The 21,509-nt window shown below is 45.0% G+C and overlaps 1 protein-coding gene across 1 annotated transcript in view; it reads right to left on the minus strand.

Moving 5' to 3' along the window:
* LOC149445024 (IgGFc-binding protein-like) overlaps nt 1-21,509 on the minus strand; it is a 175,704-nt gene that overhangs the window by 41,648 nt on the left and 112,547 nt on the right. Inside the window, exons 36-41 of the mRNA XM_089654314.1 lie at nt 10,824-11,065; nt 10,437-10,720; nt 6,256-6,533; nt 4,050-4,651; nt 3,396-3,954; nt 2,675-2,874 (exon numbers count right to left, since the gene is read on the minus strand). Of these exons, the coding sequence (XP_089510440.1) occupies nt 2,675-2,874; nt 3,396-3,954; nt 4,050-4,651; nt 6,256-6,533; nt 10,437-10,720; nt 10,824-11,065 (2,165 nt within the window). The remainder of the gene's footprint in view (nt 1-2,674; nt 2,875-3,395; nt 3,955-4,049; nt 4,652-6,255; nt 6,534-10,436; nt 10,721-10,823; nt 11,066-21,509) is intronic.

The raw sequence follows: 21,509 nt of genomic DNA on the forward strand, positions 1-21,509 counted from the left end.
TACTGGTGACAGGATTGGAGGCCATAAGGAAAAGATGACTGAATAATACCCTCAATGAGCCACTATTATAATGTTTCAGCTATGGGACTGCACAGTAGATGTGCGGTTTGTTTTGTTCCAAATCAAAATTCGGACAACATTTTCATTATTCAGAGCTTCAGATATATCTGAATTTCCAAATTACAATAGTAATGAATTTCAACGAATCTGAAATAACCAAACAAAATTTCATCTGAAATTTGAATTGAATTCAAATCAAATTCGAAAACAAATTTGAAATATAAACATATTGTTAACTAATGCTGATTTCCTTCAAATTTGAATTTAAAAAAGAATACAATAGAATAGAATAAAACAGAATAGAATAGAGAATAGAATAGAATAGATTTAAACAAAATGGCCACCAATTGACAGAAGTAACACACACTATTTAAGGATTATTATTCTGCCTTCCACCGATACCCTGATGAGGTCACACGACAGTGAAACAACGCGTAGGGCATGGCTGGAGGCAGATGTGGACTACAAGTGCAGGCTGCAGGTTTTTCTATGCATTTTAATGGTGTTTTTACAATGTTTTAACATGCAAGTGTATTACTTTTAATAAAATTGATTTATTCGAACATACTACACTATGGGAGATTCATCTGTTTCCCCTATATGGGACTGTGACCCCAAGTGACTCCTAAACGGGACTTGCACCTTGGTTTGGTCGAGAGACCAGGAGGAAGTAATGAATGCCCCTTGTGGACAGAAAAAATTGGAGGATCCAGAGAGTGGAGAAACCTCAGTGAATAAACCCTTGTAAGCACATTCAAATATATTGAAGGTGAGAGTTCTGTGAGCACTGAGGTGGCGCTGTTTGAAACTAGGAGCACTTTGAATACAGTGACGGTTTTTAGGAACACCTAAGAATTTACAATGGAATTTTGAGTGACATTTGGCACTTTCATTTGCATTTATTCATTTTATTGTATTTACTGCATGAACTATCAAGACAGACACTTATTTTACAGTATTTACACATTTGTTGTATATACTTTATCCCTGACATCTGTATTTTGGTTTAGTTGTATTTCATTGTTTAGAGTTTGTGGGCATTTATTTAGGATATTAGCCCTTTGCACAGTTCACTTTGCAGCAGCGCAGCATTTATTATATTGGTTTTAATTGAATTAATGGCCAATAAAATATTAAAGGCATTATTTTTCTGATTTACTGGTTGGTGCAAACAAAGGCAGAGCAGGACACTTTGCCTGAAAATCCCAGTTTTGTTCCTTTATTAAAGCAAAATTCTGGGCTCAGCCACCTGCCTCCCAAAGCCTCCTTCCCTCCCCAGCCAAGATTCCCTCCAGTAGTTTTTATGTAATTTTTTTAAACGCATCCAGTATTGGTCTTCACCTAGCAATCGTTGTCCACAATGATGCAGTGAGCTTGTCAGTACCATCTGCACGATTACATAGTGAATGCAGTGAATGTCAGGAAAGTTGTAACATGTATAGCCAGAACCATACTTAAGCACCTGAGCAATTTTGTGGTCACATGCCAATTCTGCTCAGGTGCATGTGCATTCCTTTATAGCATATGCATGCATGCTCATTGCGATACCAAGCAGGCTATTTAAGTGGAACCCTGCCAGGCCTTAGTGATTAAAGGTCTTCTGCAGCATCTTCACTTCTGTGACCTGCAATACCTGCATCCTGACCCTATTGTTCCTGATACTGATCAGGCTGATCAACTGATCAACAACACTGCCACACTCCCTGTCTCTATAGGAGTGTTTGGACTGAAGCAGTAAGAGAGACAATCCTTGTCCTCTCAGGTTCACTGACAAGGTACATGTCAGGCATATTGGCAATGTTTGTTTATGAAGTGGAACCATTGCCATCTACATTTACAGTAGACTCTTCAATCTTCTGGGTTGAGGGATGCTGGTTATCATTAAATCTGGAAGAATGAGGACATCTGGTCATTATATGAGTTTACTGCAGATGACAACTCTGTCTTGGAGGTGAGTACTGCAGCCTAACCTGTATTTTATTTAAGCAATGACTCAGGAACCAATTTATTTAAAAAAAAAAATTCCCAGAGTTGGTCTTTAAATTGTTAATTTTCTGATCTTATCCCTAGAAGGTCCTAACACTTTCCTTGCCCATTGCATGTTGGTGTGTATGACAAAAGCCAGCACAGTAAATCATGTTCAAAGGAAGATTATCACAAATAAATAAATACATACATAAATAAATAAATAAAATAGAACGATCACCTGTCAGGAAATAGTAAATGCTGCTTCTGATACTTTCACTGCTGCTACTGCTACTGAACATGATCAGAAACAATACATCCCCTAAACACACATGCACAGTTCATACTGTTCAATTATATGTCTGTCGGTCCAACATAGAGCACAACAATATAATCCATATCATGCTAATATGTTTTTTCAACATATGAAGGTGTGATAGTGGTTTGGCAGGAATGCATGGAATCATAGAAGAACAAACCAACAACCAAACAGCTGCAGAGGCAAATATGGCATGAGCCATCTACTGTTAACAAATTGGTTCAATATGGGTTGATTCTCAGTTCATGAATCAACTTATTAATCTTGACTATCTACATATTTTTTACCTCCGTAAAAGATAATGCAATTATGGAAGACCAAAGTGCTGACCTGATAGTATTTGCCATCGAAAAAGCACCCACATTCACTAATGGGAATGCAACTGTGCCCACTGAACACAAAGCCATTACCACATTCACAAGCATCAGTACAAGGCTTATTACAGTTGCTTGGTATACGCTGGTCCAGGCATGTGGCAGGGCAAGCACTGGCACATGGATTGTAATGACTGTTGCCAGGACATGAGAGGGCTAAAGAGAAAGAAAACAGAAACTGTAATATTAAATACTTCATTAATATATTCCATCTGCTACAAAGTTTAAATAAAACACAGCTTAATGCATTATTCTAATTTCAAAAACTACATTTAAAAATCATGGGATCAGCATAATTTCTTCTTCTCCTGGTGTAATATTCCTAATTTAACTTAAGTCAGAAGTCATTTCTTTCATTTAAACAATCTACGTATATGCTTGACTTTATTGATCATTTATGGCATCACAATATAATCTAATTCATGCCCCAAGTCTACAACGTATAAGCCTACACATTATTCCTATGTTAATAATACATTTTATTAATTCATGTCTCCTATGGTGTAAGAAACAAAAAAAAATAGGCAATGACTTACAAAAATGTATAAGCATAACATGCTGTAAACCAGAGATTCTATTTCAATCACAAATTAATGGAATTAAATAATACATCCATAGATCTATATATAAACATTTGATCAAACAAAGTGTTATGCTATGGGACAAAAAGTACTTACGACAGAAAGTAGAGTTTCTCCAAGCAAGTTTAACTCCTGCCCTTTGACAGGTATCAGCATAAGCTTCTAATGCTTTACATAAACTACCAGCACCAAGTGCACACAGATCGAAAACACAGCTGTCAAAGAAACGATCTGGATTGATTACTGAGTGACAAGCCTTGAAAGGACCATCTTTACTGGTTACCAAACCACAGAACTGATTGTCTGAATAGAGTTCTTCTCTCTCTGGTGGACATGGCGGTGGTGTAGGAACAATTGAGTTACATAATGGATCATCATATTCCACTTTCCAACTATCTCCCAGCTGAATAGAGTTCTGAGCTAGCTGTCCATTGGGCATCAAATAGTCATCCTGCAGAATGCCATTAAAGTTGCCGCACATTCCACATATTTTACTGAAATATGTAGTTGGGATCTTTACATCCACTGTATGGTCAGTGTCATAAGACACAGCGAGATGGAAGTCAGTCTCCAGGACAACATATCGACCACTTTGTTTAACAGTCAGAGATCCATTGACCAAGAATACTGGAAGATTTATCCAGATACCGTCCACCTGTTAACCAATAATAAACATCAATGTTTGATTCAAGCAACTAAATGTGAGTTCAACCTTTTCAAAGAGATGTCTAAATGTTTAAAAAAACTTACCAAAACTCGACTAAGCTCGGCTTTAACAATTGTTATTTCATGATTATAGACATCCACCATAACTTTCTGTATATATGATACAGTTGGGTTCCCATAACGATACTCATTTTTTGCTTCAATGTTAAAATATGGCAGAGATGTGGAATTTGTGCAAAGCTTGGAAAGAGTATATGTGCATATTCCCATAAAATGATGAACTTCCTTATCAAAGGTGTGGTAGTGAGGATCCCCCCAAGTTACACAATTACCAAATGTGAGATCAAAGCAGCCAGGAACTCCATTTGTTATACCGCAGTATTTTCCAGCTGGACACGAAGCAGAGGTGCAAACTAAACTGCCTCCAGCAGAGGGGCATCTGCATTTTTTGGAGCAGGTATCATCAGTCCAGAACTCCGAGCCTACAGGGTATTTTTTGTCACTATCCCAGCATCCACATTGGTGGTTTGGAACACAATTCTTATCATTCAGGACATAGCCAGAATCACAGACACAGGATTCTGTACAGGGGAGATGACAATTTAATTGTGCTTCTGGATTGACACAAGTTGGTGGACAGGCTGTTCCACATTGCTCATAATGGCTGTTTAGTGAACACTTCAGAGCTGTGTAAAAAAAAAAAAAAAAAGTGAACAAATGTAACACTGTACCCATATTAATTTTTTATATTTTTTTCACACAAATAGAGCTTTCTTTTAGTGGTATTAAATCACCATTGGAGTTTTTATTGTTTGCTAAATAAATGACAAAAGACCTAAAATTCTAGAAAAAAATGTGCTTTTCTTCGTTTCGATTATAAAATTTTGCAAATAAATAATCATTCTTTATAAATTTAGACCAAAATGTATGCTGCTATATTTCTTTGGTGAAGGCAACCCAAATCAGTTTTTTTATTATTTAGTTTGTAGGAAAGTTATAGAGTCCACAAACTATGATATATAGATCTGAAAATCGATCAGTCCTGATGTACCGGAGGCCTGAAAATGCCAGGACAATACAAATATCCCCCAAATAACCCTTTTTGGAAACTAGACAAAAAAATATAAAAGGCAAAAAAAAAATGTAAGAGGCATGGTGAGTTTTTTTTTAAGTTGTATTTTTTGTAAAGAAATTAAAAAAAATTGTTTTTTCACAATATTTGTTTTTTTAACATACCTTAACCAATGCAGTACAGCAACTATACTGACTATACTGTACTATATTTTATATAACTTTAAAAAACATATTTTCGTTTACGATTTTTTTTTTTTGCATACTGTGATCATAGTAACACTTTACTACTCTGGGAAAGTGATCAAGATTTTTTTTTACATACTATTGTTGCTTATAACAGTGATTTTCACTGTTATAAACAACCATTTTTTCTGAAATAAGTCAATTCATTCAGTGTTTACTATTGTGTTTAGCTGCGATTGGCCACAGCTAATCATATGGTACAGATAGACTGTGATTGGACCTGTCTATACCATGTGATCACTGTGACCAATCACAGCAAGTATCAAAAACATACACAATAAATTGCATGAATGGAAGCCATCTATTGTGTACAATTGTCAAGTGATCTGCAATGATTAGTTACAGTGATCACATGGTACCAGCAGCTGGCCGATACACTGATTTGTCATCTGGTGGACACAGCGGGTGACAGATCGCACAGCAGCACAGCCCATGAGGCGCGCATGAGTTATGTTCTGGGAGGACATCATATGACGTCCATCCAGAACGAGAAAGCTCCCACTCAGCCTATAGTCAAATGACAGCCAGTTAAAATTACCACCGAGCTGGTTATAATTAATGCCATTTTCTTATCACATAATATTTACAGTTTTAAAAGAAAACCTTATGTTTCAAGGAATAACTTGAGGTGCACTAAGACCCATACAAGTAATGTGCTTATACTATATGGAGCACAGAAGGGTTAAAATAGCAAATGATCATTAGTAAAAATAATTAAAATAATTACTACTGTTTTGTGGTAGGTTGCTGCACTCTAATTATTACCCTTTGCGTTAAATAACATACCGTAAATATAATAGTTAAATCTTAATTCCTGAAAGCAAGTTTAGAAAAAGAGCTGATATGTTGTGCAAATGTGAAATATTGCTAAGGTAGGTCATTGTGCAGTATACAGTATATAAATGCAGGAGGAGGACAGAAATATTAGGAGCAGTATCTATTACTAGTTTCATTTACACTGTCATGTACTTACGGCAGAAAAAGAAATTCCTCCAGGGACCTATTGTTACTCCATGAGACTGGCAGGACTGTGCATAGGACTGAAGACTCTCACACAAGGTATCTGGATCCAGGTTCAGTTCACACAAGTCATAGACACAGTTGTTGAAATAGATGAGTGGGTTTATAACCCCATGGCAGTCTTTAAATGCGCCATTCTTATCAGTAATTATTCCACAGAAACTGTTGCTGGTAATGATATTCTTTTCATCCACAGTACAACTTGGTTCATGTTCTGATCCAGGTGTACAACTAAAAAAAACATTAAAAACAAATTATAATAAACAATTTTGGGGTTAATTACTTTTTTAAACTACTATGAGATGTTTAAAGTGATTGTAAAGGCTTAAATATGTTTACCTTAATGTATTGTCTGCATTAAGGTAAAAAAACCTTCCATGGTCAGCTCCCCCAAGACCCCTAAATAGTTACCTGAGCCTAATCTCAATCCAGCAATGTGCCTGGGAACAGTAGTTCTCTTTCTCTCCTCACTGGACATGGAGTCAGCAGCCGGAGCCATTGGCTTCTGTTGGTGTCAGTGAATTTCTATGAGAAGAGAGTGAGAGGCTGGGTCCAGCTTTGAAGTGTGTGTACCAATAGATGTACACAGCCCGGTTTAGGATCAAGCCCTCACATCTGCTCCCTAGCAAGTGGCTTGATAGGGTGGCAGGCACAGAAGAGGAGGAGCGGATAGCTCTGGTGGGGGACCCCAGAGCAGGTAAGTTTAACATGCTTGTTATTAAAAAGAATTAACTTTTCAATCACTTTAAAGTTCTCATTGTTAAGGAACAATTTGTGTGCCATGGCACGTATAATACTTACACAATGAAGAAATACAGGAACAATGAAAATAGAACGTGTAAAATATTATTTTGGCAAACAGGAACTGTACTTATTGAGGAAGAAATGTACCCACTTCAGATGTACAAAAACAAACAACACACAATTAGTTGCAACATTGTGCAACAGAAAAAAAAAACAAAGAAGCAGGCTTAAAATGTAGACTCTTAAACAGCTTCTGTGAAAAATAATAAACCAAAAAGTTACCTAAACAATGTTTAGCTAGCAAAGACACTAATAAAAAGCCTGGGTCCTTTATTTATTTTTTTTTTTTTACAGACTCACCAATCCTATTCTGCTTCCCAAACCCTCAGCCCCTATGCATCTAAAAAATGCTTTGTGCATACCTTAAATTCAGCAGTTATCTAGCAAGACTGGTGATATCTTGGTCCCTTCATCCTCTAGTCCAATATGAAGCTGTATAGAACTTATCATTGCACTGAATGTAATGAAATGTGAGTGCTGTTCAGTGCAGTAGTACGGTAGGCTCAGGACAGCTTGATCATGCACACCCAGGAAGGAGATGTCCATGAAAGCCTGGGCTTAGAGAAAATGGGTTGAGAAATGCTGGTCATCATTCAACCTAGGAGAGAAGTGTCATCTAGCAGATAAGACTTTCTCTGGAAAACGGTATTGAAATGAATATAAGCACTGGATTAGAATCATCTGTTTAGTTTATATCTGTTACTAGCAATGTTTTTATGAACAAAATTGGGGAAGCTGTAGTTATGCCTCAAAAGGAGTGCAAGCACAGCAGTAATGATAAACAAACAAAGGGCGCATAGTGCATTAACCTTAAAATAATAGGTTTATTGTAGAAAGGTAAATATTATACTCACAAAGTCATAAAAAGTGTAAATACATCTCATTGGTACAGCACAAACAGTCCGCAAAGCATCAAGGTGTACAGAAAAGAAGGAACATCCAGAGGCAGAAGCGTTTCGAGGACTTATCCTCTTTCTCAGAGCCTGTGAGTATTTTGTGACTTTGTGAGTATAATATTTACCTTTTTACAATAAACCTATTATTTTACGTTTAATGCACTATGCGCCCTTTGTTGGTTTATCGTTACTGCAATGTTCCTAGACCTCCCCGGTCTTATGAGGGCAGCAAGCCCAGTGCACCCCATGAAGGCCAAGTGTTTGACTATAGCCCATTAATGCTGTTGGGCCCATTTCCCAAGTGCATGAAGATTGAAGTGTCCTATTTCTTTGGGGAGTGCAAGCACAGTCAGTGATCAGTGATGTTAATGATACGTGACGTGCTAAAGTCCTTAGAATGAAGAGAAGAGTCAAAAAATAGAAAAAGGGAAGTAGCTGGCACACGTAGAGATTACAAGGGACGAAAAAACACAAGGGGAGATTAAAAAGAAACATACACCATCAGAATTGTGGTAATTAGGGTACCCAGATGAGAGCCAGAACAAGAGGAAACCAGAATATAGTGATCATTATTATCATGGATATGTCACTTCCACTGTGCTACTGACTTTTGTATTGTCCCAAGAGCTTTTTCCTCTACTAGATGCTTTATATTTTAGCAATTTTTTTTTCTTTTGACAAATGTAATATTTCAAACTTTTGTGTTACATAAATCACAGACAGACTTGGTAATTTGTTGATCATGGTTGTGTGACTGGTGTACAATAGGTTTTTCCCGGTCTTTTTGTAGTGCTGACACTTTCTCCTAAATTCCTACTTAAATTCCTTATTCTGGTTTACACTTCAATTTTTCATCTTTTCTCCATTACTACCACATTGATGGTGTCAGATTCTGGGCCTCTCCCTGTATTTCCTCTTTCTCAGGCATCTCCCATGCTGCTGTCTCCTCCTTCTCCTCACATTTTTCTTTGTTTTGCCTCCTGCTCTCAGTTCTTTGTATAGCAAGCAGGGACCGTCTGATTTTTGATGCATGGGCATGCTGGTTCTACTTAAGTCAATCTATCAATCTGTACAACCAGCCTGTCAGGTTTTTCCCAAGTGATCAATGCAACCAGCTGTAGCCTGCAGCTCTGTATTCTGCTGGCGGGAAGGCTTCCCACTGGCAAAATACAATAGCACAGCGGGAGTGATTTCCCTATGTACATTAAATGTGTGGATGGGGGAATTGGCCCATTTTTGTTGTTCAATGCGCTGGATGAACAAAAAGAATAAATCATGTATGACCAGCCTTAGTCTGAGCACACTACTACTAAGCCTTTTCAAAGAACTGCCATGATCTGCATTAATGAGCCTACTTTCTATTTTGTGTCTTATTCCCTCACACTTCAGTGCATCTCTCAGATCATCAGATTACTGACAGGTCGTACACACTATGGGGGACAATGTTGTAATTTTCCTGTAAAAAAATCTAAGTTTTTATAGACAGTAACATGTCACATTGGGACTTTGCAGAGACTCAATTAGGAAGAGTTGGTTGCCAACAAATACAGTAGAACCATTACAATCTCGATGTAAAATGTCTGTGAAGTATTTGTTATTACTTGATTACCTTATAATTTGAGAGCATTATTAAAAATACATTAAATTGATATGCCCTCAGGCAGGCGCTGGTACTATGAGACTGTCAGCAAATACAATCAAGAATGAATGGTCAGTGAAATGTGTGTGGTCACCTTAAAGCCATCCATACAAGGATCGAAATTTGGCCGGTACAGCAGGGATCAGACAAATTTTGAGCCATGTATTGGTATGCCGGTTGTGCATAAGTAGATCTCTGGATCCACTTGTGTGTAACCAGTGTGTTGGGTTTTATCTGAATGATCGGTGCCGCCAGCTATAACCACCAATATTTATTGTATTCTGATGAAGTCTCCCAGTTTTCAGAATACAATACCGCAATGGACATTATTCTTCCATATACACTGAGTGTGTGGATAGTTGAACAAAAAAATGATCAATGTATGGGCTACCTAAGGGTTAGGCACTTCTCAATTGCAAGTTAGCTTTGTTCTATATATTGGATCAGATTAGACCATCAGTGGATGGTTTACACAATAAGCATCTCTAAATATTCACAGAGACGTGGAGCCTGCAGCACTGGATTAACATAGAGTTACCTCTATGAATGAATGATAATTCAGATGTTAAAACCTTGTGTCATTGTTTACCTGCCAGCTGTTAGGTTATGTGATTCTCAACTGCAATTACATCTTCCTCTATTTACTGTATATATACTGCATTGGATTGTTTCATCATTGGAAAGGTTAACTGACATGCCTTCCTGCTTTACATATTTTGGTAAGATATTTTGGCAAGATATTTTGGCCTATTGCACTGGAATAACGTGACATTATTATAATTATTCTGTTATTACCTTGTGTCATTGTCCACCTGCCAGCTGTTGCCAAGACTGTTAGAGTCTGGCTCTAATTCTCCATCTGGATTTAAGAAGTCATCAGTTTGGTTTCCATTGAAGTTTCCACAGATTCCACATACTTTGTTGGCATATTCTCCTGGAATAGTTATCACCACTCTTTGGTTTCCATCAAACCTCACACTTACTCCAAATGCTGTTGTCACCAGTACATCATGTCCACTAAGGAAGATATTAATGTTTGGATGTAGGGATACTGGTAAGGCTACCACATTGGTGTCCACCTGGATTCAAAATGTTATAACATAACAAGTTTGTGATAAAAAGAATCAAAGAAGATCAAATATTAGTTAAAATCTGATAATGTTTTAAATGGTTTATACTCACCTTGACTTCTCTGTTCCATTCTAATGTGATACTGTGTCCATGTACATCAACATTAACATACTTGACGTAAGACACCCTAGTGTTGCCTCCTCGATGCTCATTGGCTGCCTCAACATTGAATTCTGCCAGATGACTCTCAACTTTGCAGAGTTTAGATAATGTATACGTACAAGTGCCCATAAAATGGTGAACCTGATTGTCAAAGGTGTAGTAATGAGGGTCTCCACTAACCTCACAGTATCCTAAGAAAAGATTAGAAACAATAATAAGATTCTACAATCTTTCATATGAATCTTGGCTTAGCATTACCAAACAACATTTATTTTGTTTTGACAATTATTTTGTAAAAAAAAAACACTTGTGTCATCAATAATAAAAATACTGTTCTAAGCTCCAGCATGTTACTTACAGCTTTGTGAGCATGCTACAAGGTAGATTTGCTTGTTTGACATAATTAAATACTGAAAATAGTCTTTTCAATCAGGCAGACCTTACCAGTGAGGTAAGTTGGTTAGAAGGAAGTCAGATGTGTCTATATTATGATGAACTATGGCTGTCCTCTGTACATATATTTGTGCTATGGAGGTGTAGCTTTCTGCACTGGCCACTGAACCGAGCAAAGGAGATGGATCTGAGTGGAAATTGGTGGGGCTTAATGGATAGTGGTAGGTTTTTTGGACACATTATTGATATATCTTCTGACAGGACCTAACTTCACTAAAGAGTTCTTACAGCTAAGCAGAAGGGGCTAATGGGTAGGCTTAGAAAGCACCAGCCTCTGCAGGGTGCATATGACCATGGCCATATTTAGCGAGTGACAGCAGCCACTATTCTGCTGTTGTTTAAATTTATCTGTAAGTAGGAAAAGGAAAGTAGCTATCTTCCAACATTAAGAGCTCATTTGGGGTCCAAAGTCACATGACAAGTCACATCCCATGTTTCCCAATGAGTACCATTCATATCTGTGCGACTTTAGGTTGCAGCAACTTGAAAGTAGTTCCTGCACTACTTTGGTCTGACTTTCATACGACTTGAGGGCAATAGACTTAAATGTAAACCCTCAAAAGTTGCATGAAAGTCACACCTGAATGATATACATGTGACTTTTGTGTGACTTTGTAGAGCACAAATAATCATCCTTGGTCAAAGCCAAAGTTGCACCCATCCAAAGTCACATCAAAGTCGTGTCAAAGTCGCATCAAGTCACATTGTAAAGTGTATATGTATCACCCCTGCAGCAGACGTGTCTTTACACGAAACGAGTCTAGGAGGAGCCCTTGCATGCCTTGATGTCATGCCGCCGGATCAGGAGGTCCGGCGGACACCTAATGGTTCACACTGGTCAGTGTATTCAGCTATTCATGCTACTACTACTCACAGTCACCTTGTGCATCTATTTTATTCATGTATGCATACATTTGATACATTACTAGTCTATACTTAATAAATCCTTTGGAATACTACACTATGAGCACCTTTATCTTTAGTGCTTTGCACTGAGCTCCTACACCTCAGCCCAGTATTCCAGGTGACCTGTCCAGGCCTAGGAAGCAAGCCCTAAGACCAGACCAGTATTCCAGTCACCTACCACCCAAACTGAGGGACCACCTGAGGATCATTCTATTACCAGGCAGTACCTGAATAGTACCTCTGGCTGGTTGGGATCTCTATATGCGCATTAAGATTGCACTTCCGGTGAGTGGGCAATCTTTCCATACTTTCACATCGGGATGCTGGAGCAGTGCTCGTAGAGATGAGCGAAGAAATGAAAAATTCGATTCGACTGATTCGGCGAATTCGTGGACAATATTCGATTCGAGTCGAATAAATTTGCTGTGAATTTAACTTAAAAAAGGGTGTTTCTAGGCTTCAGAGAGACTTAATATTAGTGCAGAACACTGTACCTTTAATTTAAATGCCCTTGGAGTCTGCTGGGGAAGAGAAATAATACTGTCACTCAGTATGACATGCAGATGAGTGCCGTCGATCTTAGAATCACCGCACACTTCACTCATTTGGCCAGTCACGGGGCCAAAACCAGTGTTTGGAGCCACAGTGTGGCGGTGGAGGCAGCAGCAATGGGAGGCCATACAGCAACCTATGACAAAATGGAAACCAGCAGGAGTGTGAGGAGACCTGAAAGTGGCACATGCAGTGGGAGCAATGGGAGGCGGTACAAGGACCCATGTCACACTGTGGACCCAGCAGCAGCGTGACCAGGCGGTACGGGGGCCCATGGCAGATTACAGGCCTGGCAGCAGCAATGGGAGGCCCGTAATCTGCCAGCACCCTATGACAAAAAATGGAACACACCAGCAGTGTGTGAGGAGACCTGAAAGTGGCACATGGCAGAGTGTGGCGATGGAGACAGCAGCAATGGGAGGCCGTACAGGGACCCATGAGAGACTGTGGACCTGGCAGCAGCATGAGGAGGCGGTATAGGGGCCCATGGCAGATTAGGTGCCTGGCAGCAGCTATAGGAGGCCCGTAATCTGCCAGCACTCTATGACAAAAAATTGAACACACCAGCAGTGTGTGAGGAGACCTGAAAGTGGCACATGGCATGAGACACTCTGGACCTGGCAGCAGCATGAGGAGGCGGTATATAGGGGCCCATGGCAGATTAGGGGCCTGGCAGCAGCTATGGGAGGCCCGTAATCTGCCAGCACCCTATGTCAAAAAATTGAAAACACAAGCAGTGTGTGAGGAGACCTGAAAGTGGCACATGTTTGGGGCATGATTCATGGCGGATTTAGTCAGTTGTGTCAGGAACTAGTGGTTTGAAATCCAGACTAATCCACGCCTGATTCATTTTCACAAACGTGAGTCTCTCCACACTTTGGGTGGACAGTCGTGTCCTCCGCGGAGTTGCAATACCTCCTGCCGCACTAAACACGCGCTCCGATGCCACGCTACTGGCCGGGCATGACAGCCTTTCAAGGGCAAATTCAGCTAGTTGGGGTCAAAGGTCAAGTTTCGTTGCCCAGTAGTCAAGGGGATTGTCTACCTCGGTTGGCAGGGTGCTGTCCAAGTAGGCCTAAGCCTGTTGTTTGAGGTCCTGCTCCAGGTCCACCTGATGCTGCTGCTGCTGCGGCTGGTTAGTAGTTTCCTCACTGCGCTGGTGAAGAAAGCTACTCATCATCGACTGCAGACTGAGGCAGCCGCTGCTGGTGGAGCTGCCACTGCTCCTACCACCCCACCCCTCCCCTGCTGCCATGGCAGCGTAATGCGAGCGCACAGGGCCCACAGTGTCTGAGGATGGACGTTGGCGCAGAAAGGCAGAGACCAGCTGACTACATAGGTGGTTTTTATAGTACGTTATTTTGGCCTCCCTCTCAGCAGGTGTGAAAAAGGCCACCATTTTTGAACGGTAGCGAGGGTCCAACAAGGTGGACAGCCAAAAGTCATCCCTCTGTCTGATGGTTATTATTCGGCTGTCGCTACGCAAGCAAGCGAGCATGCTATGGGCCATTTGTGCCAAGGAATGCGAGGGACTCCCTACCTCCATCTCCACAGCATACTGCCACGGTGCGTCTGGGTCCTCTGTCTCCTCCTCCTCCTCCTCTACCAGATGCTCCTGCTCCTCCACTCCTGTCCGCTGAGTGGAAAAACCACCCATTTCACTCAATAATTCCTGAGCACCAATGTCCTCCTCTACCTCCTCCTCTTCTTCCTGTCCTGCCCCCACAGGGGTCATGTGGCGTTGAGATCTGTGCGCCACGTCTACCGCACCCTGACCAGCCATTGTTAACAGCATTTGTTCCAGGACGTGCAACAGAGGAATGACGTCGTTCATCCCATAGTCCTGCCGACTCACGAATAGCGTGGCCTCCTCAAAGGGCCTGAGCAAGCGCAGGTGTCACGCATGAGCTGCCAATGGCTGACATCTAAGTTACACAGGGAGTACCTTTATCCGCTTTTAACATCAGGAAATCTGTGATGGCCTTTCGCTGTTCGTAAAGGCGGTCTAACATATGTAGGGTTGAATTCCACCTTGTTGCAACGTCACAGCATGAGGAGTCGGTATAGGGGCCCATGGCAGATTAGGGGCCTGGCAGCAGCTATGGGAGGCCCGTAATCTGCCAGCACCCTATGTCAAAAAATTCTACACACCAGCAGTGTGTGAGGAGACCTGAAAGTGGCACATGGCAGAGTGTGGCGATGGAGACAGCAGCAATGGGAGGCCGTACAGGGACCCATGAGAGACTCTGGACCTGGCAGCAGCATGAGGAGGCGGTATATAGGGGCCTATGGCAGATTAGGGGCCTGGCAGCAGCTATAGGAGGCCCGTAATCTGCCAGCACCCTATGTCAAAAAATTCTACACACCAGCAGTGTGAGGAGACCTGAAAGTGGCACATGGCAGAGTGTGGCGATGGAGACAGCAGCAATGGGAGGCCGTACAGGGACCCATGAGAGACTCTGGACCTGGCAGCAGCATGAGGAGGCGGTATATAGGGGCCTATGGCAGATTAGGGGCCTGGCAGCAGCTATAGGAGGCCCGTAATCTGCCAGCACCCTATGTCAAAAAATTCTACACACCAGCAGTGTGAGGAGACCTGAAAGTGGCACATGGCAGAGTGTGGCGATGGAGACAGCAGCAATGGGAGGCCGTACAGGGACCCATGAGAGACTCTGGACCTGGCAGCAGCATGAGGAGGCGGTATATAGGGGCCTATGGCAGATTAGGGGCCTGGCAGCAGCTATAGGAGGCCCGTAATCTGCCAGCACCCTATATCAAAAAATTCTACACACCAGCAGTGTGAGGAGACCTGAAAGTGGCACATGGCAGAGTGTGGCGATGGAGACAGCAGCAATGGGAGGCCGTACAGGGACCCATGAGAGACTCTGGACCTGGCAGCAGCATGAGGAGGCGGTATATAGGGGCCTATGGCAGATTAGGGGCCTGGCAGCAGCTATAGGAGGCCCGTAATCTGCCAGCACCCTATGTCAAAAAATTCTACACACCAGCAGTGTGAGGAGACCTGAAAGTGGCACATGGCAGAGTGTGGCGATGGAGACAGCAGCAATGGGAGGCCGTACAGGGACCCATGAGAGACTCTGGACCTGGCAGCAGCATGAGGAGTCGGTACGGGGGCCCATGGCAGATTAGGGGCCTGGCAGCAGCTATGGGAGGCCCGTAATCTGCCAGCACCCTATGACAAAAAATGGAACCCACCAGCAGTGTGAGGAGACCTGAAAGTGGCACATGGCAGAGTGTGGTGATGGAGACAGCAGCAATGGGAGGCCGTACAGGGACCCATGAGAGACTCTGGACCTGGCAGCAGCATGAGGAGGCGGTATATAGGGGCCTATGGCAGATTAGGGGCCTGGCAGCAGCTATAGGAGGCCCGTAATCTGCCAGCACCCTATGTCAAAAAATTCTACACACCAGCAGTGTGAGGAGACCTGAAAGTGGCACATGGCAGAGTGTGGCGATGGAGACAGCAGCAATGGGAGGCCGTACAGGGACCCATGAGAGACTCTGGACCTGGCAGCAGCATGAGGAGGCGGTATATAGGGGCCCATGGCAGATTAGGGGCCTGGCAGCAGCTATAGGAGGCCCGTAATCTGCCAGCACCCTATGTCAAAAAATTCTACACACCAGCAGTGTGAGGAGACCTGAAAGTGGCACATGGCAGAGTGTGGCGATGGAGACAGCAGCAATGGGAGGCCGTACAGGGACCCATGAGAGACTCTGGACCTGGCAGCAGCATGAGGAGGCGGTATATAGGGGCCTATGGCAGATTAGGGGCCTGGCAGCAGCTATAGGAGGCCCGTAATCTGCCAGCACCCTATGTCAAAAAATTCTACACACCAGCAGTGTGAGGAGACCTGAAAGTGGCACATGGCAGAGTGTGGCGATGGAGACAGCAGCAATGGGAGGCCGTACAGGGACCCATGAGAGACTCTGGACCTGGCAGCAGCATGAGGAGTCGGTACGGGGGCCCATGGCAGATTAGGGGCCTGGCAGCAGCTATGGGAGGCCCGTAATCTGCCAGCACCCTATGACAAAAAATGGAACCCACCAGCAGTGTGAGGAGACCTGAAAGTGGCACATGGCAGAGTGTGGTGATGGAGACAGCAGCAATGGGAGGCCGTACAGGGACCCATGAGAGACTCTGGACCTGGCAGCAGCATGAGGAGGCGGTATAGGGGCCCATGGCAGATTAGGGGCCTGGCAGCAGCTATGGGAGGCCCGTAATCTGCCAGCACCCTATGAAAAATGGAACACACCAGCAGTGTGAGGAGACCTGAAAGTGGCACATGGCAGAGTGTGGCGATGGAGACAGCAGCAATGGGAGGCCGTACAGGGACCCATGAGAGACTCTGGACTTGGCAGCAGCATGAGGAGGCGGTATATAGGGGCCCATGGCAGATTAGGGGCCTGGCAGCAGCTATGGGAGGCCCGTAATCTGCCAGCACCCTATGTCAAAAAATTCTACACACCAGCAGTGTGTGAGGAGACCTGAAAGTGGCACATGGCAGAGTGTGGCGATGGAGACAGCAGCAATGGGAGGCCGTACAGGGACCCATGAGAGACTCTGGACCTGGCAGCAGCATGAGGAGGCGGTATATAGGGGCCTATGGCAGATTAGGGGCCTGGCAGCAGCTATAGGAGGCCCGTAATCTGCCAGCACCCTATGTCAAAAAATTCTACACACCAGCAGTGTGTGAGGAGACCTGAAAGTGGCACATGGCAGAGTGTGGCGATGGAGACAGCAGCAATGGGAGGCCGTACAGGGACCCATGAGAGACTCTGGACCTGGCAGCAGCATGAGGAGGCGGTATATAGGGGCCTATGACAGATTAGGGGCCTGGCAGCAGCTATAGGAGGCCCGTAATCTGCCAGCACCCTATGTCAAAAAATTCTACACACCAGCAGTGTGAGGAGACCTGAAAGTGGCACATGGCAGAGTGTGGCGATGGAGACAGCAGCAATGGGAGGCCGTACAGGGACCCATGAGAGACTCTGGACCTGGCAGCAGCATGAGGAGGCGGTATATAGGGGCCTATGGCAGATTAGAGGCCTGGCAGCAGCTATAGGAGGCCCGTAATCTGCCAGCACCCTATGTCAAAAAATTGAAAACACAAGCAGTGTGAAGAGACCTGAATTTGGCACATGGCAGAGTGTGGCGATGGAGACAGCAGCAATGGGAGGCCGTACAGGGACCCATGACAGACTCTGGACCTGGCAGCAGCATGAGGAGGCGGTATAGGGGCCCATGGCAGATTAGGGGCCTGGCAGCAGCTATTGGAGGCCCGTAATCTGCCAGCACCCTATGTCAAAAAATTGAACACACCAGCAGTGTGAGGAGACCTGAAAGTGGCACATGGCATGAGAGACTGTGGACCTGGCAGCAGCATGAGGAGGCGGTATAGGGGCCCATGGCAGATTAGGGGCCTGGCAGCAGCTATGGGAGGCCCGTAATCTGCCAGCACCCTATGACAAAAAATGGAACACACCAGCAGTGTGAGGAGACCTGAAAGTGGCACATGTTTGGGGCATGATTCATGGCGGATTTAGTCAGTTGTGTCAGGAACTGGTGGTTTGAAATCCAGACTAATCCACGCCTGATTCATTTTCACAAACGTGAGTCTCTCCACACTTTGGGTGGACAGTCGTGTCCTCCGCGGAGTTACAATACCTCCTGCCGCACTAAACACGCGCTCCGATGCCACGCTACTGGCCGTGCATGACAGCCTTTCAAGGGCAAATTCAGCTAGTTGGGGTCAAAGGTCAAGTTTCGTTGCCCAGTAGTCAAGGGGATTGTCTACCTCGGTTGGCAGGGTGCTGTCCAAGTAGGCCTAAGCCTGTTGTTTGAGGTCCTGCTCCAGGTCCACCTGATGCTGCTGCTGCTGCGGCTGGTTAGTAGTTTCCTCACTGCGCTGGTGAAGAAAGCTACTCATCATCGACTGCAGACTGAGGCAGCCGCTGCTGGTGGAGCTGCCACTGCTCCTACCACCCCACCCCTCCCCTGCTGCCATGGCAGCGGAACGCGAGCGCACAGGGCCCACAGTGTCTGAGGATGGACGTTGGCGCAGAAAGGCAGAGACCAGCTGACTACATAGGTGGTTTTTATAGTACGTTATTTTGGCCTCCCTCTCAGCAGGTGTGAAAAAGGCCACCATTTTTGAACGGTAGCGAGGGTCCAACAAGGTGGACAGCCAAAAGTCATCCCTCTGTCTGATGGTTATTATTCGGCTGTCGCTACGCAAGCAAGCGAGCATGCTATGGGCCATTTGTGCCAAGGAATGCGAGGGACTCCCTGCCTCCATCTCCACAGCATACTGCCACGGTGCATCTGGGTCCTCTGTCTCCTCCTGCTCCTCCTCTACCAGATGCTCCTGCTCCTCCACTCCTGTCCGCTGAGTGGAAAAACCACCCATTTCACTCAATAATTCCTGAGCACCAATGTCCTCCTCTACCTCCTCCTCTTCTTCCTGTCCTGCCCCCACAGGGGTCATGTGGCGTTGAGATCGGTGCGCCACGTCTACCGCACCCTGACCAGCCATTGTTAACAGCATTTGTTCCAGGACGTGCAACAGAGGAATGATGTCGTTCATCCCATAGTCCTGCCGACTCATGAATAGCGTGGCCTCCTCAAAGGGCCTGAGCAAGCGGCAGGTGTCACGCATGAGCTGCCAATGGCTGACATCGAAGTTACACAGGGGAGTACCTTTATCTGCTTGTAACATCAGGAAATCGGTGATGGCCTTTCGCTGTTCGTAAAGGCGGTCTACCATGTGTAGGGTTGAATTCCACCTTGTTGTAACGTCGCAGATCAGGCGATGCTGTGGAATTCCGTTCTGCCGCTGCAGCTCAAGGAGGGTGTGCTTTGCGGTGTAGGAATGGCTGAAATGCATGCAAAGTTTACGTGACATTTTAAGGATGTCTTGCAGTGGGATGGTGGATTTTAGGAACCGCTTGACAACCAGATTGAACATGTGAGCCATGCATGGCGCATGGCACAACCTTACTTGACGCAGAGCAGACACCATGTTCTTTCCGTTGTCGGTCAACATGGTTCCCATTTTCAGTTTGCGCGGAGACAGCCATCTGTCGATTTCTCTGTTCATTACACTGAGAAGTTCCTCCCCTGTGTGACTACGTTCGCCTGGACCTGGCAGCAGCATGAGGAGGTGGTATAGGGGCCCATGGCAGATTAGGGGCCTGGCAGCAGCTATAGGAGGCCCATAATCTGCCAGCACCCTATGTCAAAAAATTCAACACACCAGCAGTGTGAGGAGACCTGAAAGTGGCACATGGCAGAGTGTGGCGATGGAGACAGCAGCAATGGGAGGCCATACAGGGACCCATGAGAGACTCTGGACCTGGCAGCAGCATGAGGAGGCGGTATATAGGGGCCTATGGCAGATTAGGGGCCTGGCAGCAGCTATAGGAGGCCCGTAATCTGCCAGCACCCTATGTCAAAAAATTCTACACACCAGCAGTGTGAGGAGACCTGAAAGTGGCACATGGCAGAGTGTGGCGATGGAGACAGCAGCAATGGGAGGCCGTACAGGGACCCATGAGAGACTCTGGACTTGGCAGCAGCATGAGGAGGCGGTATATAGGGGCCCATGGCAGATTAGGGGCCTGGCAGCAGCTATGGGAGGCCCGTAATCTGCCAGCACCCTATGTCAAAAAATGGAACACACCAGCAGTGTGAGGAGACCTGAAAGTGGCACATGGCAGAGTGTGGCGATGGAGACAGCAGCAATGGGAGGCCGTACAGGGACCCATGAGAGACTCTGGACCTGGCAGCAGCATGAGGAGGCGGTATATAGGGGCCCATGGCAGATTACGGGCCTGGCAGCAGCAATGGGAGGCCCGTAATCTGCCAGCACCCTATGTCAAAAAATTCAACACACCAGCAGTGTGTGAGGAGACCTGAAAGTGGCACATGGCAGAGTGTGGCGATGGAGACAGCAGCAATGGGAGGCCGTACAGGGACCCATGACAGACTCTGGACCTGGCAGCAGCATGAGGAGGCGGTATATAGGGGCCCATGGCAGATTAGGGGCCTGGCAGCAGCTATGGGAGGCCCGTAATCTGCCAGCACCCTATGTCAAAAAATTCAACACACCAGCAGTGTGTGAGGAGACCTGAAAGTGGCACATGGCAGAGTGTGGCGATGGAGACAGCAGCAATGGGAGGCCGTACAGGGACCCATGAGAGACTCCGGACCTGGCAGCAGCATGAGGAGGCGGTATATAGGGGCCCATGGCAGATTAGGGGCCTGGCAGCATCTATGGGAGGCCCGTAATCTGCCAGCACCCTATGTCAAAAAATTCAACACACCAGCAGTGTGTGAGGAGACCTGAAAGTGGCACATGGCAGAGTGTGGCGATGGAGACAGCAGCAATGGGAGGCCGTACAGGGACCCATGACAGACTCTGGACCTGGCAGCAGCATGAGGAGGCGGTATATAGGGGCCCATGGCAGATTAGGGGCCTGGCAGCAGCTATGGGAGGCCCGTAATCTGCCAGCACCCTATGTCAAAAAATTCAACACACCAGCAGTGTGTGAGGAGACCTGAAAGTGGCACATGGCAGAGTGTGGCGATGGAGACAACCCACCGACTGTTTTGCTCGCTGCCAAGCTGCCACCCTCTTCTCCTGATGATGCGGAAGCAATAGCCTGATGACGACGAGGCTGCCAAGTGCGATCAGCCTCATCATC

Source organism: Staurois parvus, unplaced genomic scaffold, assembly GCF_062004578.1.
Source record: "Staurois parvus isolate SC_StPar_1 unplaced genomic scaffold, SC_StPar_1.0 ptg000750l, whole genome shotgun sequence".
NCBI lineage: Eukaryota > Metazoa > Chordata > Amphibia > Anura > Ranidae > Staurois > Staurois parvus.